Source organism: Purpureocillium lilacinum (assembly GCF_023168085.1).
Source record: "Purpureocillium lilacinum CBS 284.36 DNA, scaffold_1, whole genome shotgun sequence".
NCBI classification, from domain to species: domain Eukaryota; kingdom Fungi; phylum Ascomycota; class Sordariomycetes; order Hypocreales; family Ophiocordycipitaceae; genus Purpureocillium; species Purpureocillium lilacinum.
Genome location: NW_027072111.1, coordinates 1738130 through 1755385, shown reverse-complemented (window position 1 = coordinate 1755385; position 17256 = coordinate 1738130). Strand labels below are relative to the sequence as shown.

At 62.8% G+C, this 17256-nt stretch overlaps 7 protein-coding genes across 7 annotated transcripts; 3 read left to right on the top strand and 4 right to left on the bottom strand.

Moving 5' to 3' along the window:
* Positions 1-634: 634 nt before the first annotated feature.
* PLICBS_000246 (uncharacterized protein) lies at positions 635-2155 on the bottom strand (the record flags this gene model as incomplete). Its single annotated transcript, XM_018318770.2, has 1 exon — positions 635-2155. The coding sequence occupies one exon, from the start codon at positions 2153-2155 to the stop codon at positions 635-637; it is 1521 nt and encodes a 506-aa protein (XP_018184295.2).
* A 626-nt stretch (positions 2156-2781) lies between these two features.
* PLICBS_000245 (uncharacterized protein) lies at positions 2782-4388 on the top strand (the record flags this gene model as incomplete). The annotated part of the gene is made up of 5 exons (XM_065599562.1): positions 2782-3036; positions 3134-3447; positions 3528-4008; positions 4094-4316; positions 4384-4388. 5 exons carry the CDS (start codon positions 2782-2784, stop codon positions 4386-4388), a joined length of 1278 nt encoding a protein of 425 aa, XP_065455634.1.
* Positions 4389-4665: 277 nt separating this feature from the next.
* PLICBS_000244 (uncharacterized protein) lies at positions 4666-7432 on the bottom strand (the record flags this gene model as incomplete). Its single annotated transcript, XM_065599561.1, has 4 exons — positions 4666-4678; positions 4738-5762; positions 5818-6094; positions 6144-7432. The coding sequence occupies 4 exons, from the start codon at positions 7430-7432 to the stop codon at positions 4666-4668; spliced, it is 2604 nt and encodes an 867-aa protein (XP_065455633.1).
* Positions 7433-8308: 876 nt separating this feature from the next.
* On the bottom strand, positions 8309-8722 carry PLICBS_000243 (uncharacterized protein; the record flags this gene model as incomplete). Its single annotated transcript, XM_018318773.2, has 1 exon — positions 8309-8722. One exon carries the CDS (start codon positions 8720-8722, stop codon positions 8309-8311), a length of 414 nt encoding a protein of 137 aa, XP_018184298.2.
* A 1168-nt stretch (positions 8723-9890) lies between these two features.
* PLICBS_000242 (uncharacterized protein) lies at positions 9891-12200 on the top strand (the record flags this gene model as incomplete). Its single annotated transcript, XM_018318774.2, has 2 exons — positions 9891-10396; positions 10502-12200. The coding sequence occupies 2 exons, from the start codon at positions 9891-9893 to the stop codon at positions 12198-12200; spliced, it is 2205 nt and encodes a 734-aa protein (XP_018184299.2).
* Positions 12201-12583: 383 nt separating this feature from the next.
* On the bottom strand, positions 12584-13510 carry PLICBS_000241 (uncharacterized protein; the record flags this gene model as incomplete). Its single annotated transcript, XM_018318775.2, has 2 exons — positions 12584-13076; positions 13230-13510. The coding sequence occupies 2 exons, from the start codon at positions 13508-13510 to the stop codon at positions 12584-12586; spliced, it is 774 nt and encodes a 257-aa protein (XP_018184300.2).
* A 2584-nt stretch (positions 13511-16094) lies between these two features.
* PLICBS_000240 (pyridoxal 5'-phosphate synthase subunit snz1) lies at positions 16095-17015 on the top strand (the record flags this gene model as incomplete). The annotated part of the gene is made up of 1 exon (XM_018318776.2): positions 16095-17015. One exon carries the CDS (start codon positions 16095-16097, stop codon positions 17013-17015), a length of 921 nt encoding a protein of 306 aa, XP_018184301.1.
* Between the last annotated feature and the right edge of the window lie 241 nt (positions 17016-17256).

The window sequence follows — 17256 nt, the reverse complement described above, 5'->3', positions numbered from 1 at the left end:
CATTGCAGCATCACGGCCGATATTATCGCTGGTAACATTTGGTGCGGCACCCACTGTTGCGCAAGACGTCACCGAGGCGACCAAGGCACTGCCAAACGTTGGCTGGATGCTATCATTCGTGAACGAATTTGACATGGTCCCGAGAGCGGACCAGCTGTACATTCGATCCATTATCGACATGTACAGAGCGAGATATGGCCTGCCGTGCTGCTCGGCACAACCCAGTCGGCAAGGCACCGACACAGCAGGCCAGATCGTCGCCCCTCGTGTACTTCGATGGGCCTTACCGCTGCCCTGCTACCAGCTTGTGGGAGACATAATCCTCTCGCGAAGAGCTGCACGCGTACCCGTTCCGCATGATGGAGCGTGCGAAGCGACTGCGGCCAGTTTCCAACCAACGCAGTTTTACAAGGTCCATCCAAGCGACTTTTGCGAACTCGTTTTTTGCGACATCGGAGTCCACAAGAGAAGGATATACCTGGAGAGGATGGGGAACCTTCAAGCGGGTAGCGCCCCTGACATGGAGGCTTTCTCTGACTCTGACACTTTGTACACGATGGGCAGCCGCGCAACAACGCAGGCCGGGGAGGCGAGCGAGGTCGCCAAGGCACAGTAGACTAGATTTCTGAAGAACCTATGTAGATACCCGAATCGGCAGAGGCTTTCTCGTCCGTATCGCCACCTCGACCGCTCTGTAATACGTAACTTCCTCCTGCGCCCGGCTCGCCACCGTCTCCATGTCGACATCCTCCCGCCCAGCCCGCACCGCCTCATCCAGCGCACTCTGCAGCGCCTCGCAGTCCCAGCACCCACACACGCGATACTGCGTCCCGTAGTGCACCTGCCACAGCTTCAGCGTGTCATCAAACCCCGTGTCGAGCTTCCCCTCCGCTATTGAGTCGTCGTGGTTGATGAAGCGCCCGACAATGGCCTTCATGCCGCGCGCGTAGAAGACGGCCGCGCACTGGTGCGTGTGCCAGACGAGGTCGATGTCTAGCGTCGGCACGACCATGACCTGCGGGTATCGGCGCATGATGTCGAGGAACTTGCCGTAGCGGGCGACGGCGCGCGTGAGAGTCCCGGCGAGGGCTGGGCTGCGGATCCACATGTGCTTGTTCATCTTGTCGACAAAGGCAGTCTGGCGATCGACGGCGTCGCGGAGCTTCTTGGCTAGGTCGGTGTCTGTTGCTTCGAACAGTTTCTTGTACTGGAGGTCTGTTTCCGTCCATGTTACTGGCGGTGATGGTGCGGGCGGCGGCAGTCCTAAGATCGTTGACGTCGTGGGACCTGCACGATCGAGGGAAAACTCTCCGAGTTTGGGACGATTCGGCCCCGGGGGCAGCGCTGGCTTGGCCGGCAGCGTCGTTGTGAATAGGCCCAGCTTTATCACTGTGGGCTTCTCTGGCGCAGGGGTCCATGCGGTGAACTGTCCAAACAGGTCGCTCGTCAAGCCGGTGACGCGCTCAAACTCTGACTTTTCCGTCGCGGTCAACTCCAAGACCCAGTTCCGATTGTCGATGCGCTCATGGACAGACTTCCACGGCATGCGGATCTTGTAGAGGACCTCGTCTTTGCACATCTGGGCGAAGAGCCGTGGATTCAACGTGAAGGCGTGCCAGACCATGAGGACGTCAACCGGCGGCAGGTTCAGAAGGACATGAGTGCCGTCGTCGTGCGCGAACACCATGCCGCTGGCATCACGTTGTAGTGCAGCGCACCAGACCAAGAACCGCACGGCGGCAAACTCCAAGAAGATGGTCCATTTCCGTGCCCGCCTTTTCCAGAGCGTCGGGTCGCGGAGCGTCTTGGTGTCGCCCCTCGCGCCGGTCTTGGTCTCGCGGATCGGCTTGATGTCGCACGCTCGGTCAATGTCCTCGGACGCCAGGATCTTTTGGCGCAGAAGGTAAAACACTTCCAGCAGCTCGAGGTGGGCTGCACAGGATGCGACAATGGGCAGCCTGTGCGCGTCGCCGCGTCTGCTGCTCGTCTCTTTCGCAAAGTCGAAGACTGTCGGCGATGGGATAATGGGCTCTTCCTCGGGTGTCTTGGCGGTCTGGAATTGATGGGTCAAAGTGTTGCCGTGGGAAAGGTCGCGGATCGTGTTTTGGCCCAGCTTGTGCAGCGAGGACTTGCACGGCAGCGAGTCGAGGACCATGGCGACGGACGCCGCAGGTACGGCAAAACAACTTCTCCAGAGGCTTAGGGTCAAGGACACAAAAGCTACCTTGAATTGCTATGACGCAGAAGAGTTGTGTGTCGCTGGTATTCCCAGTGCCGGAATATCTTGGCGTGTTCGAATGGCGACGCTCCGTGTAAGTGGGAACAGCAAGCCGCCCATCAATCCCAACAGAGAGAGCACACAGGTGATCACGCGGGCAAAACACCGTGTCACCACGCGAAACTGGACAAAGGCTCCCTGTTGCTCGCGCCACCTATAGCTTCGGAGCCCTCCCTGTCCTGTCACCCAAGGCTGACTCCAGTCAATAGCGCCACCGACTGCATGCATCCTGTCGGCATGCGGTTGGGCGGGCATATGCAGCGACATGGAGGCGCAGCTGCAGGCCGAGCGGCGGCATTCCGCGTCCTGCCCAGGCACAAGTTACAACCCCAACGACAGCCTCACTTTTTGGCTAGTTCGGTCTCCAGATCCCGATCCCCAAAAGATTACCATACTCGGAGCCGTAGAGTCCAGCCATGAACGCATAGTAGTTTCAGTTTTTTGTTTTGGCGACAAGAGCCGAGTGCTGCTGTTTGCTTTGCTTCCCAGGGCATCCATCCAGAATGGACGTCTCCACGAGAAACGGAGCCGTCGCCGCCACGGCCGTCTTCACGGCGCTGCAGGTCGCCGCCACGGGCCTCTGCGTCTACCTGAAGTCCTCCCGCGCGGCCGGCTACCTGCGCTTCTACGCCGTCATCCCGTTTGGCATCTACGGCGGGTTCTCGATACAAATGTCGTTTAAGAAGAGGTATGGCCCCGACGGGGCGACGTCTCGGATTGGGCCCGTTTGGGTGAGCCAGGGCATTCATGGACTTGTGGTATGCCAATGCCCCAGGGCACATGCATCCTGGACGTGGAATGCCAGTGTGAGAAAGCGTCGTTGCGTGGATGAGAGGAACTGACAGAAGTTTACAGGGCATATTCCTCATACCGTGGGCTTTCATCGGCTTCTACGTCGTCAGAAGGTTGAGAAGGTGGGTGGTGTACAAATCGGCGTGGGACTGGGACGAGCGCATGCAATGGAGCGCCAACTTTTACCTCGCGTTGCTGGACGCCTGCTACGCCGCCTGCATCATCACCGCCATCGTCCTTGGCTCCCGCTTCACGCCATGGAACTATAGCCGCTGCGACGAATACCGCGTTTACGATTCATGGCCGATCGAGAGAGACGGCGGGAACGATGACTGCCGCCAGATGTTGACGTCTCAGATCGTGGCCGTCCTGGTCTTGTAAGCCGCATGATCCCCCCCGGGTGCATCCCCATGCCCGACTGCGTGACGATAGTAACTGGGACTGACTTTGCTTGCAGGCTCGTTCTCTGCGCCCAATTCACCCTCATCATCCCCGTCGCCTCCCTCCCCAGCACCCTCCGCGCCCCCCTATTCTACTTCTACCGCTTCCTCCGCCTCCGTCGCCCCGCGGCTGCACATCATCATCCTCCCCCATCACACGCATGGCAACACGACGCCGTCTCCGAAAAGGCGCCCCTGCTTCTCCCCGAAAGGCCATCGCTGGAGACGGCGTTTCGACACGACGCCATCGCCGCGTCGCTCGCCAGGTACATGCACTTTGACGACGTGGCCAACGTCTCCCGCACGTCCAAGGCCATGAGCCGCGCCGTCTTCGCGCCTTCTGTGGCCAACGCCGCCGACGACGACGACAGCTGCCGCCGCGGCCGTGATGCTGCGGCTGTGGCGCGTCTCGATATGCTCTGCGAGGCGACGTGCAGTGATAGCGGCGGCGGATCGTTGAAGAGCGAGTGCTGGGCTTGCGCCAAGGTCATATGCGAGGTACGTCTAGTCTTTGCTCCAACTCCGGGCATGGTGAGCGCAACCGTCCCCCCGAGCCACTTGGTAACATATATATAAAAACCAGGGCTGCCACTCGCAACGCACACACCTCACCGAACCGCGCACAACCGCCCACCTAACAAAATGCCACGCTCTCTGCACACGCTGCTACATCCGCCGGCCCGGCGCCCGCCCCGCCCCGTTCCTCGGCTCGTGGAACCCAGACGACCTGGCAGCGCAGCACGGCATCGCGTGCAAGAGGCTCATCCTCAAGGCCAAGACGCCGCTGGTGGGGCCCGTGTTTGTGTGTCCGTCGTGTGCGAAGCTCACGGTCGAAGAGGTGGTGCGCGTGAGGGAGGAGCGGGATGTGGCGAGCATGAGGATGGCGTTGGGGAGGAGGGTGCGGTGCTTGAGGTGCGAGAGGGCGTTGCCCAAGGGGCGGCGGAGGTGGTGGGTTTGTGGCATCGAGTATCATGAGTGCCACTGGGCAGGGCATGAAGCGTACTGAACTTTCTCGGCTCATGTGCTCTTGGTAGATGATTGCTTGTACATAATAAACAGAGTCATCAAGTCTACTTCAACAACAGGTACGCCGCCGTTCGTCTTCACCCTCCGCAACCTCCACAACCTCCGCCGCAACCTCCGCAGCCACTGCAACTACTCACGCATCCTGAACCGCACGAGTCCTGCCCGGTCGCTTGACATCCCGCCGCGCAGCCATGCGCATACGCCCCGCAGGCAAACCAGCCGCACCCGCCGCACCCGCCGCTCGAGTCGTCGCCGGCGTCCCTGGCCCCAACGTCTGCTCTCGTCGCGCGCCAGTCGCGCAGCGTCTCGTAGGCACGCAGGCGCAAAGGCCGCGCGAGAGACGTCCACTCAGCCACAAAGTACTGGTGGTACACGCCGCGCTCGAAGTGGTGGCTGAACGGCTGCGCGCGGTGGATGCCGCCAAGCTTGAGCCGGTCCTGTGTCTCGTCGTCCTGACTGTGTAGCCAGAGCGTCGACTCGCGGAAGGCGCCACAGCGCGCCATCGCGGCGGCCGTCGTGAGCAGCGTATCCTGGGCGAGAAGCACCGTCATGCGGTTTTGGAACCATGCCATGTCGGACATGTGGCCGGGAGCCAGATGGTTGACCGTCTGTGCGTCAGATTCGAGCGCCCCGTCACTGACCATGTTCGGCCCTTGGGGATCCCGCGGATACAACTCCCTTCCCCTGGATAGGTGGAGTGAGATAATGGACCACGAGTCAAATGGGAAAGCCAACACGTGTTTCGAGATATTGCACTCGCCGCACTTGACGGGAAACCGGCAGTACGCCTCGGTGCAGTCCCACGGGAAGATATCCTGGTAGCGGTACATGGGCCCCTCAAAGTTACCCCAGTCGTACCAATACTCGGCCAGCGTGTCGATGAGGTCGGACTCGTCGTGTCTTCCATAGCGAAACTTGAGAAGATACTCTTCTGTGAGTCCGTTGGGAACGTCAAACTTGGACTTGGCCTTGTGCTGGACGTATGCCCCTGGCCGGCAGACGAAGCTCATGAGGTACAATGGCGTCGTCGCTTGGTCGTCTTCTTCCCCTGTGACCTCGTGCGGAGCAAACAGAGAGCCAAACACGTCTCTATCGATCATGTTGTCGCAAAAGGCTTGACAGTTGTTGGTCTGGAAGTTCCATCTCAAGTCCACCTTGGGGTCGAGCAGCCGCGATATGATGGAGGAGATGTACGCAGTCACCCTCGGTTCCAGGTACGACTTGAGCTGTTGCAAAAGGCGCTCGACGCTCTCGGCCAGCAAGATTGCTTTTTTCGCTGACGCTGATGCCTTCGTCAACGAGGTCACGGCTCTCCTGTATTAGTGCCTCGATGATGTCGTTTTCGGCAGCTTCATCGAGCAAAGTGGAAAACGCGCCACCCGCAATTTGCTTCATGACGGCCTTGTAGCGCTTTGTGGTGCGTGGACGGTGTTGGAAGTATAGCTTCCGCTCCGCGCGTCCCGTAATGAGCAAGCTGTAGTCTTCTTCGGACGCTGGGTCGCGAAGAACTTGGAGCTGGGGCGGGCTGCGGGTCGTGATGAGCACGCCGCCGTAGGTGCTGTGAAGAAGTCAACACGAGTTCGAGAGAGGAGGCTGAGCTTGCATACTTTTCAACACCATTCTCAATGATCAAGGGGCCGAAGCGCAGGCCCATGTGTACGTTCCCGTATGGATACCGCTCCGCAATGGAGCGCACGTAAAAGGGGACATCCTCGGGCGTGTTGGTTGTGATGCCGTACGATGATCCAAACTCGGGGGCGGAAGACGTGTTGATGTTTTTGAGCTTCTCTGGGCCCTTCAGCTCCATGATCTCGCGCATCAACACCGAGTCTTCTCTCCTGGCTTCCTCCAGCGTCGTGTCGCGCTCAGCTTTGATGCGCGTGGCGGCGTACTTGGCCTCGGCCACCATGTCAGCAAGCTCAAACAGGCCGCAATTGAGCTTGCCGATACCACCCTTTACATGCGGCGCACCCGACTCGTCCTTGAGCGGCCACAGCTCGGCCAGCTTTCCGGTGCCGTCTCTGCGCGGTACAGCACTGCAGTGGCACACGTGCCGGGTCACGTCGCGGGTCATGGCCTTGGGAAGACAGCACGTCTTGTACTCCTTTGTGAAGTCTCCGCGCCCATAGTGATCCCGTCGATAGCACTTTTCGCAGACGGCGATGTTCTCGTCGTGGACGTTTCTGAACAGCGATCCTCGGATGGCGCCGTGGCAGCTCGTGCACCGAAGAGGACGAAACACGGGCATTTTGGTGTCGTCAAAGGAGGAGACGGCAACCTGGGGCGGTGCGGGTCGCTTCCAGAACGTCAGCAGCTTCTCGGGCTCGCGATACTCGATGACCTTGTCGATGTCGAGAAACTGCGCTGCCTGGAGGAGCATGCGAGCCCGGCGCTGGATGAAGTCGTCGATGGGCCGATTCTCAAGCCGCTCGCGCACTTCCTCCCGTATCCTGTTGCTCTTCATCTCGGCAAACATGTCCCAGCCGCGATTCTTCAGGGCCTCTTCGTAGGTGGGCAGCTCGCTGGTCGCGGGCGTGTTAGTCGCGCCTTGCCGCTCCCGCAGCTTCGTGTGACGCTGGCCGAAGCGTCGCGAGCTGTGGCTGACCTGGTCCAAGAAGGTGTCGTAGCCGTAGATGAGTAGCTCCCGCTCGTCGCGCAGCGTAGCGTCGGCAAATTTGGCTTGCAGCTGCCACTTCCGCAGGGTAAGTATGAGATGCGGAAGCTCCTTTTGCACGCCGGCCCAGTACAGTTGGAGCATCTGCGACTCGAGATGCTCGGCGGCCGGGCCGATGAAGGTTCGGGGTATGGGCGGCGCGTCGGTGACATGGCTGCCGCTCGACGAAGACGAGCTGCTGATCTTGGAGCCCGGGAGGGCAAAGGAGAGGAGCGACTTCATCCCGGAGGCCGGTTATGGAGCTGGATAGAGCTGGAGCGGAGGTGCTGCTGCCTTCAGTCGACGGCCATCATGGCTCTTGTCCGACTGGCACTCCGGCGCGATGTCGCGATACCAAAGATCAAAGACTGTTGCGGTTCGTTGTGTGCACTGTACAGTGGTGAGGTTGCGGTGTGAGCCTCACGGGCCCGAGCACCCGAGAGCGCCATGATTCCGCGCTGGCTCGATGCGTCACCGATGGGTATGCCGCAGTCAACAGCCGTGCGCGCCTCGACGGTGGCGGTCGCAGCGGCTGGGACAGGAGACAGGGAGGGTCATGGGACGCGAACGTGCAGCTGGAGGGAGCCGAAGAGTGTGCCTGAGCTGGAGGAGGTGGAAGCGGGAGGCGGAATTGCCCTGTCACTTCTGTTGGTGGGCTGCGGCTCTAGCTGCAGCGACAGTGGAGGCACCCATACATAATAGTAGCTCCGACAGCCCTGCCACGGGCTGCCATCCGCCCCGTTGGCCCATGCGCTCGCTTCTGTGCGCCAACGGGAGCAGCCGCCGCTGCCGATTGCAGGCGCCCAAGGCAGAGTAAGACTAATACAAGGTCCTAGCCGCCCGGGCGCTCTCGACTGTTTGTTTGCTAGCGCTCAACCAGACATCGGCGCAGCTCGCCCAAGAGCACAGAACACAATTCTGCACTTTGTAAACTAACACTTTGCAACAGTGACTTGAATGCCTCCAACAGCATCTCGCCGGGCCACTGGCCAAGGCTGGGTTGCAGGATGGCTTTTCCCACCCAAGGGACGAGACTGCGTCACATAGACCAGGGACGGGGCAAGTAGTCGGAGCAGTTTGTAAATCCAGAGATGCATACTTTGTACATGACGCTGGGTGTCAGAAGATCCCCCCAGCGAACTTGGCTACAGTTTTGGCCATGTTCCTTATGCTCCCTCCCACCGTTTTAGCCTTGTCCTTGTTGTCCCCTTCCGCTGGCCGCTCCTCCGCCTTGAACCCTTCCGCCTGCAGCTCCTCCCTGACACACCTCAGGAACAGGACGCCCTTCCACTCGTCGAAATTCCCCGGCATGAACGCCTTCTTGCAATATTCGTATACGTCCAGGCACACCGGGTGATACTCGGCTTTATCTTCGTAGCGGCATGCCTTTGGCAGAACTTTCTCGGGGGCCACGTCCTCGACCGAGAGGTTCTTTATCTCGAAGGGGTCTCGCTGCCTGGTAATGGCGGGTCGCTTGCTGCCGGCAAGGGCCGCCGGCAATGCAAAGGCGACGGCGACGAGTGAGGCCTTCATGATATGTGTACCAGGTATGTGTTTAGATGGCGATTCGCTTAGTGCTAGTATGTTGTACGAAGTAGTGGCTTCTTGGCGAACGAGACTCTATGATGGCATCCGTGGAGCAGTCTGGATTGTGTTTTATATAGAGACTCTGTCTCCGTGAAGCAGCAAGTCACTGATGGGACATGTGCATCCGCTGGTGTCGGTTCGAGATTGTCGGTTTATGCGGCGGGGGGCCAGCTTTGCGCAGCCAGAGCATGTAGCATGACCACCAGACACCACCTGCCACGCGCGATTCAGCGCAGAAAGGGTATCGCCTCGGCGTTGCCGATCATGTCGATGTACAGAAACCACGGCGGACGTTGCTCCTTGAATGGTACGGTCAAGTTGTTTGGGGAGACCGTGACATTGACCAAGCAGGTGCTGCTACGGCGCGCTTCCATCACTCCACCTACGCTTCCTCAAGCTCGACGACGCAAGGCACGACATTGGAAGAAGAAACCCATACGAGTCCAGAGCACGCATGGAATTGAAGAAGTGGGATGATAATAAAATCTTATCCGCGCAGCTCGCGGTAGAAGCCTAGGGGCCCAAGGCGCCGGTTCCATCTCGACATCTGATTATGGTCCCAATCTCCTCCGTACCCTATACTTGCCTATTTTGTACAACAGATTGGACTCTTGGAGGGACATGACGTCTGCCCGTCTTCACCAGCCGCAACCCCGCCAGTCAGCATCCGTCGCCCACCACGGCCCGTCGGGTACAGCATCAGCATCCACCATCAGCTTCAGCCCTGGCGCCGGGCACGCCAGTTACGCAACCCAAGGCCCGCTAGTCCAGGGACCGCGTCAGCCGCCACGACATCCGTCCATCCATCGATCCATCCGTCGCCATCGTTCGCACGTCAGCCATCCCCGCGGACGCCTCGATGACGCCTCACAATGCATTTATAACGAAGCGCCGCGCTGGCAATCGAGAAAATACGCACGGCTGATTCATGACTTGATTGCTCGTCAATGCTGCACCCATCCTGCAGCTCGCGATTCCCAACGCGAAGTCGTACGAGCAGCAGCAGCAGCAGGTCTCAGTCCCGACGACGAGTCAGTTACGCACTGCAATAAGCACACAAACACGGCCACCCACGGGAACGAGCCCGCGCTCACGGACCACCGCAACCGCCGCCATGGACGGCTTCTCCGTCACGTCCCTCACCACGCGCTGCGCGTCCATCGCCGCGCGCACCGGCCACGCCGCCAGCGAGCTCGACCTCGCCATCAAGCGCATCGACAGGGGCACAGAAGCGGCGGATGCCCACCAACCCCCGCCACAGCCGCCGCAGGCACCGCATCGCCCAGACCTGTGCCGCAGTTTGACCGTAGGCCGTCTCCAGGCGCTCCAGCAGGCGTCCGGGCGGGCACACGAGCGAGCCGCCGCGCTGGAGCGCACGCTGAGCGGCGGCGGCGGCGTGGGACCGTCCGGTGCTGGTGCTGTCATGTCGGAGACGCTGCGGAGCGCCCTGGGCGACGTGCTGGCGCGTGGTGACGAGGCGACGGGCACGCTGCACAAGCAGGCGATGAGGGTGCAGGCGGAGAATGTGGAGGCCGTGGACGAGGCGTATCTGCTCGTGCTTGTGGACTTTCTGGGGTCGCTGGCGGTGGCCATGGGATACCTGGATAGGCTGCTTCGGCTGTAAGTGAGCTCCTCTTCATTGCTGTTGGCATGATTGTGTCTTGATGGGCAACCTCGTGGTTGTCAAGTGGGCGAGTGTCTGAGTTGGCTGACCGCATATCGCAGGAGCACGAGAGACGAGCAGGATGCGCATCTTCGCTCCTCAGAGGGCCAGGGCGTGCTCGACCAGGTGTCGAGGGCCTTTGGTCCTGCCTCGCAGGCCACCAGCATCATCCTCGATGAAGGCGCCGTGAGCTCAATCCCGCCGCCCAGCAACCTCCCCATCCGCTCCAGGGTCCCCTTCGAGCCCGCCGAGGCGCCTCCCCCCTACGCCGCAGAGGACCCAACCTCCTCGTCGACGGCGTCCTCCTCGGCTCCTCAAGCAGGCCCCTACTTCTCATCCTCCTCCGCCGCGGCCGGGCCCTCATCCGCCGGCGCCCCCGGCAACGCCTTCGGCGGCTTCGCCAAGTCCATCAAGGCCCTCGCATCCGGCCTCATCTCCTCCAAGCCCGACCCCTTCGTCTCGGCGCTGTGCCAGGCCATCCTGCGCGGCGACGTCCCGCAGGCCAGCGGCCTCATCGCCCAGGGCGCCAGCATCACGGGCCGCGACGAGGCCGGCCGCACGCCCATGCAGTGCGCCGTCGAGGCCGACAGCCCCGACGCCGCGCTCCTGCTCCTCGCCGCCGGCGTGCCCCTCGACAAGCCCGGCCCCGGCTGGATCAATGCCGACCTGCCGCCGCTCTTCCAGGCCGCGAGCGCGGGCGCCCTCGCCGTCGCCGAGGCGCTGCTCGGCCGCGGCGCCAGCGTCTCCGCGCAGAGCGCCTCCGGCCAGCGCTACTTTGTCGACGTGTGCTCCGCCGCGGCCGCCGGCCCCTCAGACGCCGGCAAGGACTGCGAGAAGCACCTCGCCGGTGTGGAGCTCCTGCTGCGGAACGGCGCCAAAGCCACCTGGGAGAGCATCTCCGGGCGGCCCGTCCTCGTGCAGGCCGTGAAGCGCGGCAACGTCGACCTCGCGCGTCTGTTGCTCCGTCACGGCGCCAAAGCAACCTGCAGCGACATCACCGGCGCGTCTGTGCTGGCCATCGCCGTCGAGGCCAAGGACACGACCATGGCAAGCCTGCTCCTCGACGCCGGGGCCAAGCCCGACTCCAAAACCATCTACGGCACTACGGTGCTCGCCGACGCCCTCTCGCGCGGCCGTCTCGACGTGGCGCGGCTGCTGCTCGACCGCGGCGCCAAGGGCAACAAGTCGGACATCTACGGCCAGCCGCTCGTCATCTGCGTCATCAAGGACGCGCGCCTGTCCGTCGGCGACAAGGAGGACCTATGCCGGCGGCTGCTCGTCAACGGGGCCAGCGCCAACGCCAAGGACATGACGTGGGACGTGGCGGCGCCGTGCCACGCGCTCGAGGCGGGCCTGCCGGGCGTGCTGGCCGCGCTGCTGGAGCACGGCGCCAAGACGAAGCATAAGCTGCGCGGCGGCGAGCCGATGCTGCTGTGGGCGGTGGACAGGGGAAACGCGGAGGCGGCGCGGGCGCTGCTGGACCATGGCGCGGACCCGGACGCGGCGGACGCGCAGGGCCGCACGCCGCTGATGCAGGCCCTCGTGCGCCAGGACTGGGACTTGGTCCGCCTGCTCAGGGAAAGGGGTGCTGATCCGAAAGCACGTGGGTCGACGGCCGTGGCCGACATGGCGCGGGCGCTGAACCGGCCCGATGTGATGGAGATGCTGGGCCTCGGAGGAGGGAGCGCGTCACGGACGTCGCATCCCGGGCGGCCGGAGTCGCCGCCGCCAAGTTATAGTCCAGTGGCAGAGAAGTCGTAGATGGGGGGGAATACGGACGACAAAGATACCCGTGCTGTATGTATATAAGGTAGTGTGACACTATGGGCTCATGTATAAGTGTGCAACGATACAGTATCTGCGTGGTTATGTCGCAGAAATCATGATCATACAGAGTGATATATGTATCAAAGGTACCCCTGCTGTGTGTATGTATTTCTAGGGACTATAGGCAGTATACTTGGTCCTTTGATCTCGTCTATAGAAAGGCTGCTATGCATGCGCGTGCTCTCTGTGTGTGATGCCATCAACGTAAATTCATCATCATCCAACACCGTTCAACGCCAGCCAACGCCGCAAACGCAGTTCAAAAAGTGCATGAACTGCCAATGATCTCACAACCTGGGCAGCGTCCACCAGGCTCTCTACCTCAGCGGCACCTCGGCGCGCTGCCGCAGAATCTCCTGCAGCCACCACACGTGGATGCGCGGATCGGGCGTCAGCTCCGGGTGGAAGCTCGTGCCCAGCACGTTCCCCTGCCGCACGGCGATGATGTCGCCCGACCCGTCCGTGGGGTTCGCCTGCGACACGCCGGCCTTCATGCGGTCGACGCGGCCCGGCAGCGTGGCCAGCACGCTCACGCCGTTGTTCTTCTGGCCGTCTCCTCCGGCGGGCTGCAGCACCTCCTCGACGACGGGCGCGCGGATAAAGACACCCGGGAAGGGAGCTGCGCCCTCGCCGAGGAACGGCAGCGTCAGCCCCGCCTCGAAGCTCTCAATCTGCCGGCCAAAGTGGTTGCGGTGGACGCGCACCGCCAGCCCGCCGATGAGCTCCTGGCCGCCCTTCTTCGCGGCGTTGGCCTGCTCGGAGAGGAGGATGAGGCCCGCGCAGGTACCCCAGACGGGCTTCTTGAGGATCCTGGACACACACAGTCACACGCGTTAGCAAAATCAGCAACAACACGCGGGGGTGCATCATCAGTGAACTACGAGGGCGCGCCATCTATTCCATGCAGGCAGCCCCGAGTTCGCTCGCGCGCGCGCGCGCTACGGCGGTTTTTGCAAAACGTACTTGACAAACTCGCGCAGGGGCTCGAGCAGGCCCGACTGCGCAGCGACAAAGGATATGGTGGTGCTCTCGCCGCCGGGGATGATGAGCCCGTCGCAGCGCGCCAGCTCGGCGGGCGTGCGCACCTCGATGGCGTGGATGACGGCGCCCGAGGCGGCCGCGGCGGCGAGGCGCTCGGCGGCGGCGCGGACGAGGTTGATGTGCTCGATGAAGCCGCCCTGGAGGGCGAGGACGCCGATGGTGAGGGGCCCGGGGGTGGCGGCGAGGCGCGACTGGGCCGTCATGTTGTGGTGGTCGTTCGCTCGGCGGATCTTCGACAAGGGGGGTTTCGATCGTAGGGTAGAAGAGCTGCGATGCCTGTTCGGAGGCTGTTTGAGGGTGAAGCTGACGAGACGGCGACGCGGTTGTAGGTGCAGAGTCGCGGGGGTGCGAGATAAGGGTCCTCGTGTCGGCGTCGCGGGGCAAAAACCGTGGATTCCAGAAAAAAAAAGAGAGCGCCGCCAACCGCCGCCGGCGAGCATCGGTATGCGGCGGCGGCGGCTCCGGCGCTCGGAGGCTTGTCTGCGGCCAGCCAGCGACGAGAGAGAGTCACCCGACACCTCGACTGCCCTCCTGGGCTGTCGGGTCTGGCGCCGCCAGGAGCATGGTGGAGCCCATGGGGCCCATGGATCTCACGCGGGCTCGCACTCGGGGAGCGCCCTCCACTGAGGCGTGCTCCACTCCACTGTCCGGTGCCCTGCAGGGCGTCCGCCGTCGGTCTGCAGCGCCGCCTGCACTTGGCAGCGGAATGGCCGCTTTTGCGCCCCTCGCTCATGCAGGCGCCTCGCGTGGCACCAAGACCCGAGGACGGCCAACAGACCACCGCCAAGGCCCACCGCGAGATGGATGCAACTGAGCCAGCCGATGCGGTACTGCAGATCTACGAAAGGAGGCCGTTTGGTGCAGCATCGCGGCGGGGGCCATCTGCGGCTCCGTGGACGCTTGTCCATCGGACGCGCGCATGGCGATTGCCCGTCAAATCTGCAGCTTCGGTATTAGGTAGTGGGTTCAGTGGCAAGACGCACCTCGCGGGAGACGCTGGATCGCTGAGGTCCTTGAACTTTCAAGGTACCTCCTCTGTCTGTGCCGGGGATTGGATTCCAGGGCTGCGCACTGCGCACCGATGACGCGCCCAACAGCGGCGGACGCAACACAATCAATTGCGTGCCGCTGCCATGCGCATCATCGTCGCGCTTCCCGGGACATTTTTTTGTTTTGGCCTGTTGGACGATGGCACGGACGTCGTCGAGGAAGCAGAGCTCACGCTCATGCGCACACCGGCAGTGTGGCGCTCGCTTCCCCTTTCGGACCGGCCTTCTCTCTTGCCTCTTCGGGACATTGGCCAGAGGCGGCGGGCGCGCGCCCTTCGGACGTACATCGAGATAGAGAGGTATGCGTTGGTGACGGTGACACGGTGGTGTCGCGACGCCCTGCGCTTGACATGACTTGGCGACGGCAGATGCAGCGCGGTGCTGTGTTGTGCGTTGTTGTGTTGGTTCCTCCCGCCCCGTGCCATCACCATCCGTGGATTCCCGCAGGATTGATTCGATAGGGAACGCATGCTCTTCATGACCATGCGCATCCTGTCTCGTCACACCAAAATCCCATGTGCCGGACGTGGGCGGACCGACGGGCTGATGTGAGCCAGGCGCATACTGTATCACAGTGCCGCACAAGCCTGTAGGTAATTGCCATGAAGGAGCCTCTCTGGGCGCGAGACGGCGGGTCGCTGGCAGCTTCACCGCTGCAGGGCGTAGGGACGAGTATCCACCAGCAGCAGGTCGCACAGCACTGACTCCAGTGATCCGACTCCCGAGTTCACCTCAGGGCGCAAGCGCGCCTTCTAGGAACCGCGCCGCCTCGGTCTCGCATCGCGTGGTCGGCCGTGCGTGGATCTTTGTGTGTGTGTGTGCTCGCTCGCAATTGCCCTCTGCAGCGTTCCTGGTTGTGTGCGACCACCACCAACTGAACCGCCTCATCGAGCGAGACCGGGTGCTGGTGATGGCCGCTGGCGCCGCCGCCTGCATTGCCGCCGTCCTGCAGCAGCAAGGCCCGACGCTTGCCGCCGCAGGACCGCCCACACCCGCCCGCCAAATCCATCACGCCACCCGGTGCGCCGCCGCGGAACAGCCCAGGTCGGCTGTAGGTCGTCGTCGGTCGCTTTCGGCTGCCCGTGGAGCCCGCCCGTTCGATTGGGAATCCTATCGCTGACGTGCGTCGCCTGGTTGGTGCGTGCGTGGCCGCTGGATTTCACCGTGGGCGGGTTCGCGTTTGTCATGAGATTGGCGAGGGGCCGAACTAGCCCGGGCCAGAAGGGTTCGACGCTTTTCCAATGGCCCTGCTGCGGGTTAGCTGGCGGCCAGCGCAGCCCAGTCGAGTCGAGCCCCGCGGCGGCGCCTGGAGCCCACCTGGGCGGGCACCAGCCAAAGGAGGGGTGAGGGGTGAGGGATGGGAGGATGGAGGGGGAGGGGGACCTCCACTACCACCACAAGCGGCGGCAGCAGCAGCAGAGCAGCAGCAGTAGGTCAGCGGCAGCAGCCAGGGAAGCACCGCACCGCACCGCAACGAGCGCGAGAGAAAAAAAATCTCCCCTCCGTTCTCGCAACCCGCTCGCCGCTCCCCTCCTCCACTCCCGCCATCCCCCGTGTCTTGACTCATCCAGTTGACGAAGCGACAACCCGGTGCGACACTCTCTCCATCGTCGTATAAGATCAATCGGACGAGCCATCCGCAGACCGACACCGACCGCCCGACCACCTGCAATTCGTCGTCGTCAACGTTCCCTCTCTTCCTCTTTCTTCACATCCCCCCCACCCCCCAATTCACAAAATGGCCAACGACTCTTCCAACGGCGGCGAGGCCAAGTCCTCCTTCGCCGTCAAGGCCGGCCTCGCCCAGATGCTCAAGGGCGGCGTCATCATGGACGTGACGACGGCCGAGCAGGCCCGCATCGCCGAGGAGGCCGGCGCCTGCGCCGTCATGGCCCTCGAGCGCGTCCCCGCCGACATCCGCAAGGACGGCGGCGTCGCCCGCATGTCGGACCCCTCGGTCATCAAGGAGATCCAGGCCGCCGTCACCATCCCCGTCATGGCCAAGGCCCGCATCGGCCACTTTGTCGAGTGCCAGATCCTTGAGGCCCTCGGCGTCGACTACATCGACGAGAGCGAGGTCCTGACGCCCGCCGACGACGAGAGCCACGTCGAGAAGAGCCACTTCAACGCCCCCTTTGTCTGCGGCTGCCGCAACCTCGGCGAGGCCCTGCGCCGCATCGCCGAGGGCGCTGCCATGATCCGCACAAAGGGCGAGGCCGGCACTGGTGACGTCGTCGAGGCCGTCCGCCACATGAAGACGGTCAACAAGCAGATTGCCCAGGCCAAGGCGGCCCTCGCCGAGGGTGGCATCATCCGCATCCGCGAGCTTGCCCGCGAGCTCGAGGTCGATGCCGAGCTGCTGCGCCAGACGGCCGAGCTGGGCCGCCTGCCCGTCGTCAACTTTGCCGCCGGCGGTGTCGCCACCCCGGCCGACGCCGCCCTCATGATGCAGCTCGGCTGCGACGGCGTCTTCGTCGGCAGCGGCATCTTCAAGTCGGGCGACCCGGCCAAGCGCGCCAAGGCCATCGTCCAGGCCACCACCCACTTCAAGGACCCCAAGGTGCTGGCCGAGTGCAGCACCGGCCTCGGCGAGGCCATGGTCGGCATCAACTGCGACAGCATGAAGCCCGAGGAGAAGCTCGCCGGCCGGGGATGGTAATGTCGTTTGGCGGGAAGCGGGTGTTGGTGATGGCTGCTGGTTCGGTCGCCTGTCGTCGAGACCGCCCGCCTCCCACACGAGTCGGACACACAACTACCCCTCTATGTCCTTTGTCGGAATCTGGCGTTTTTGTCCCATGGCATCTGGAGAGAGTCGTGTAAATCGGGCAGAGAGGGCCATTCAACATGTAAAAACGAAAGGGAGCCACGGCTGGCAGTGGGCCAGGCCGAGGCGGGCCTCG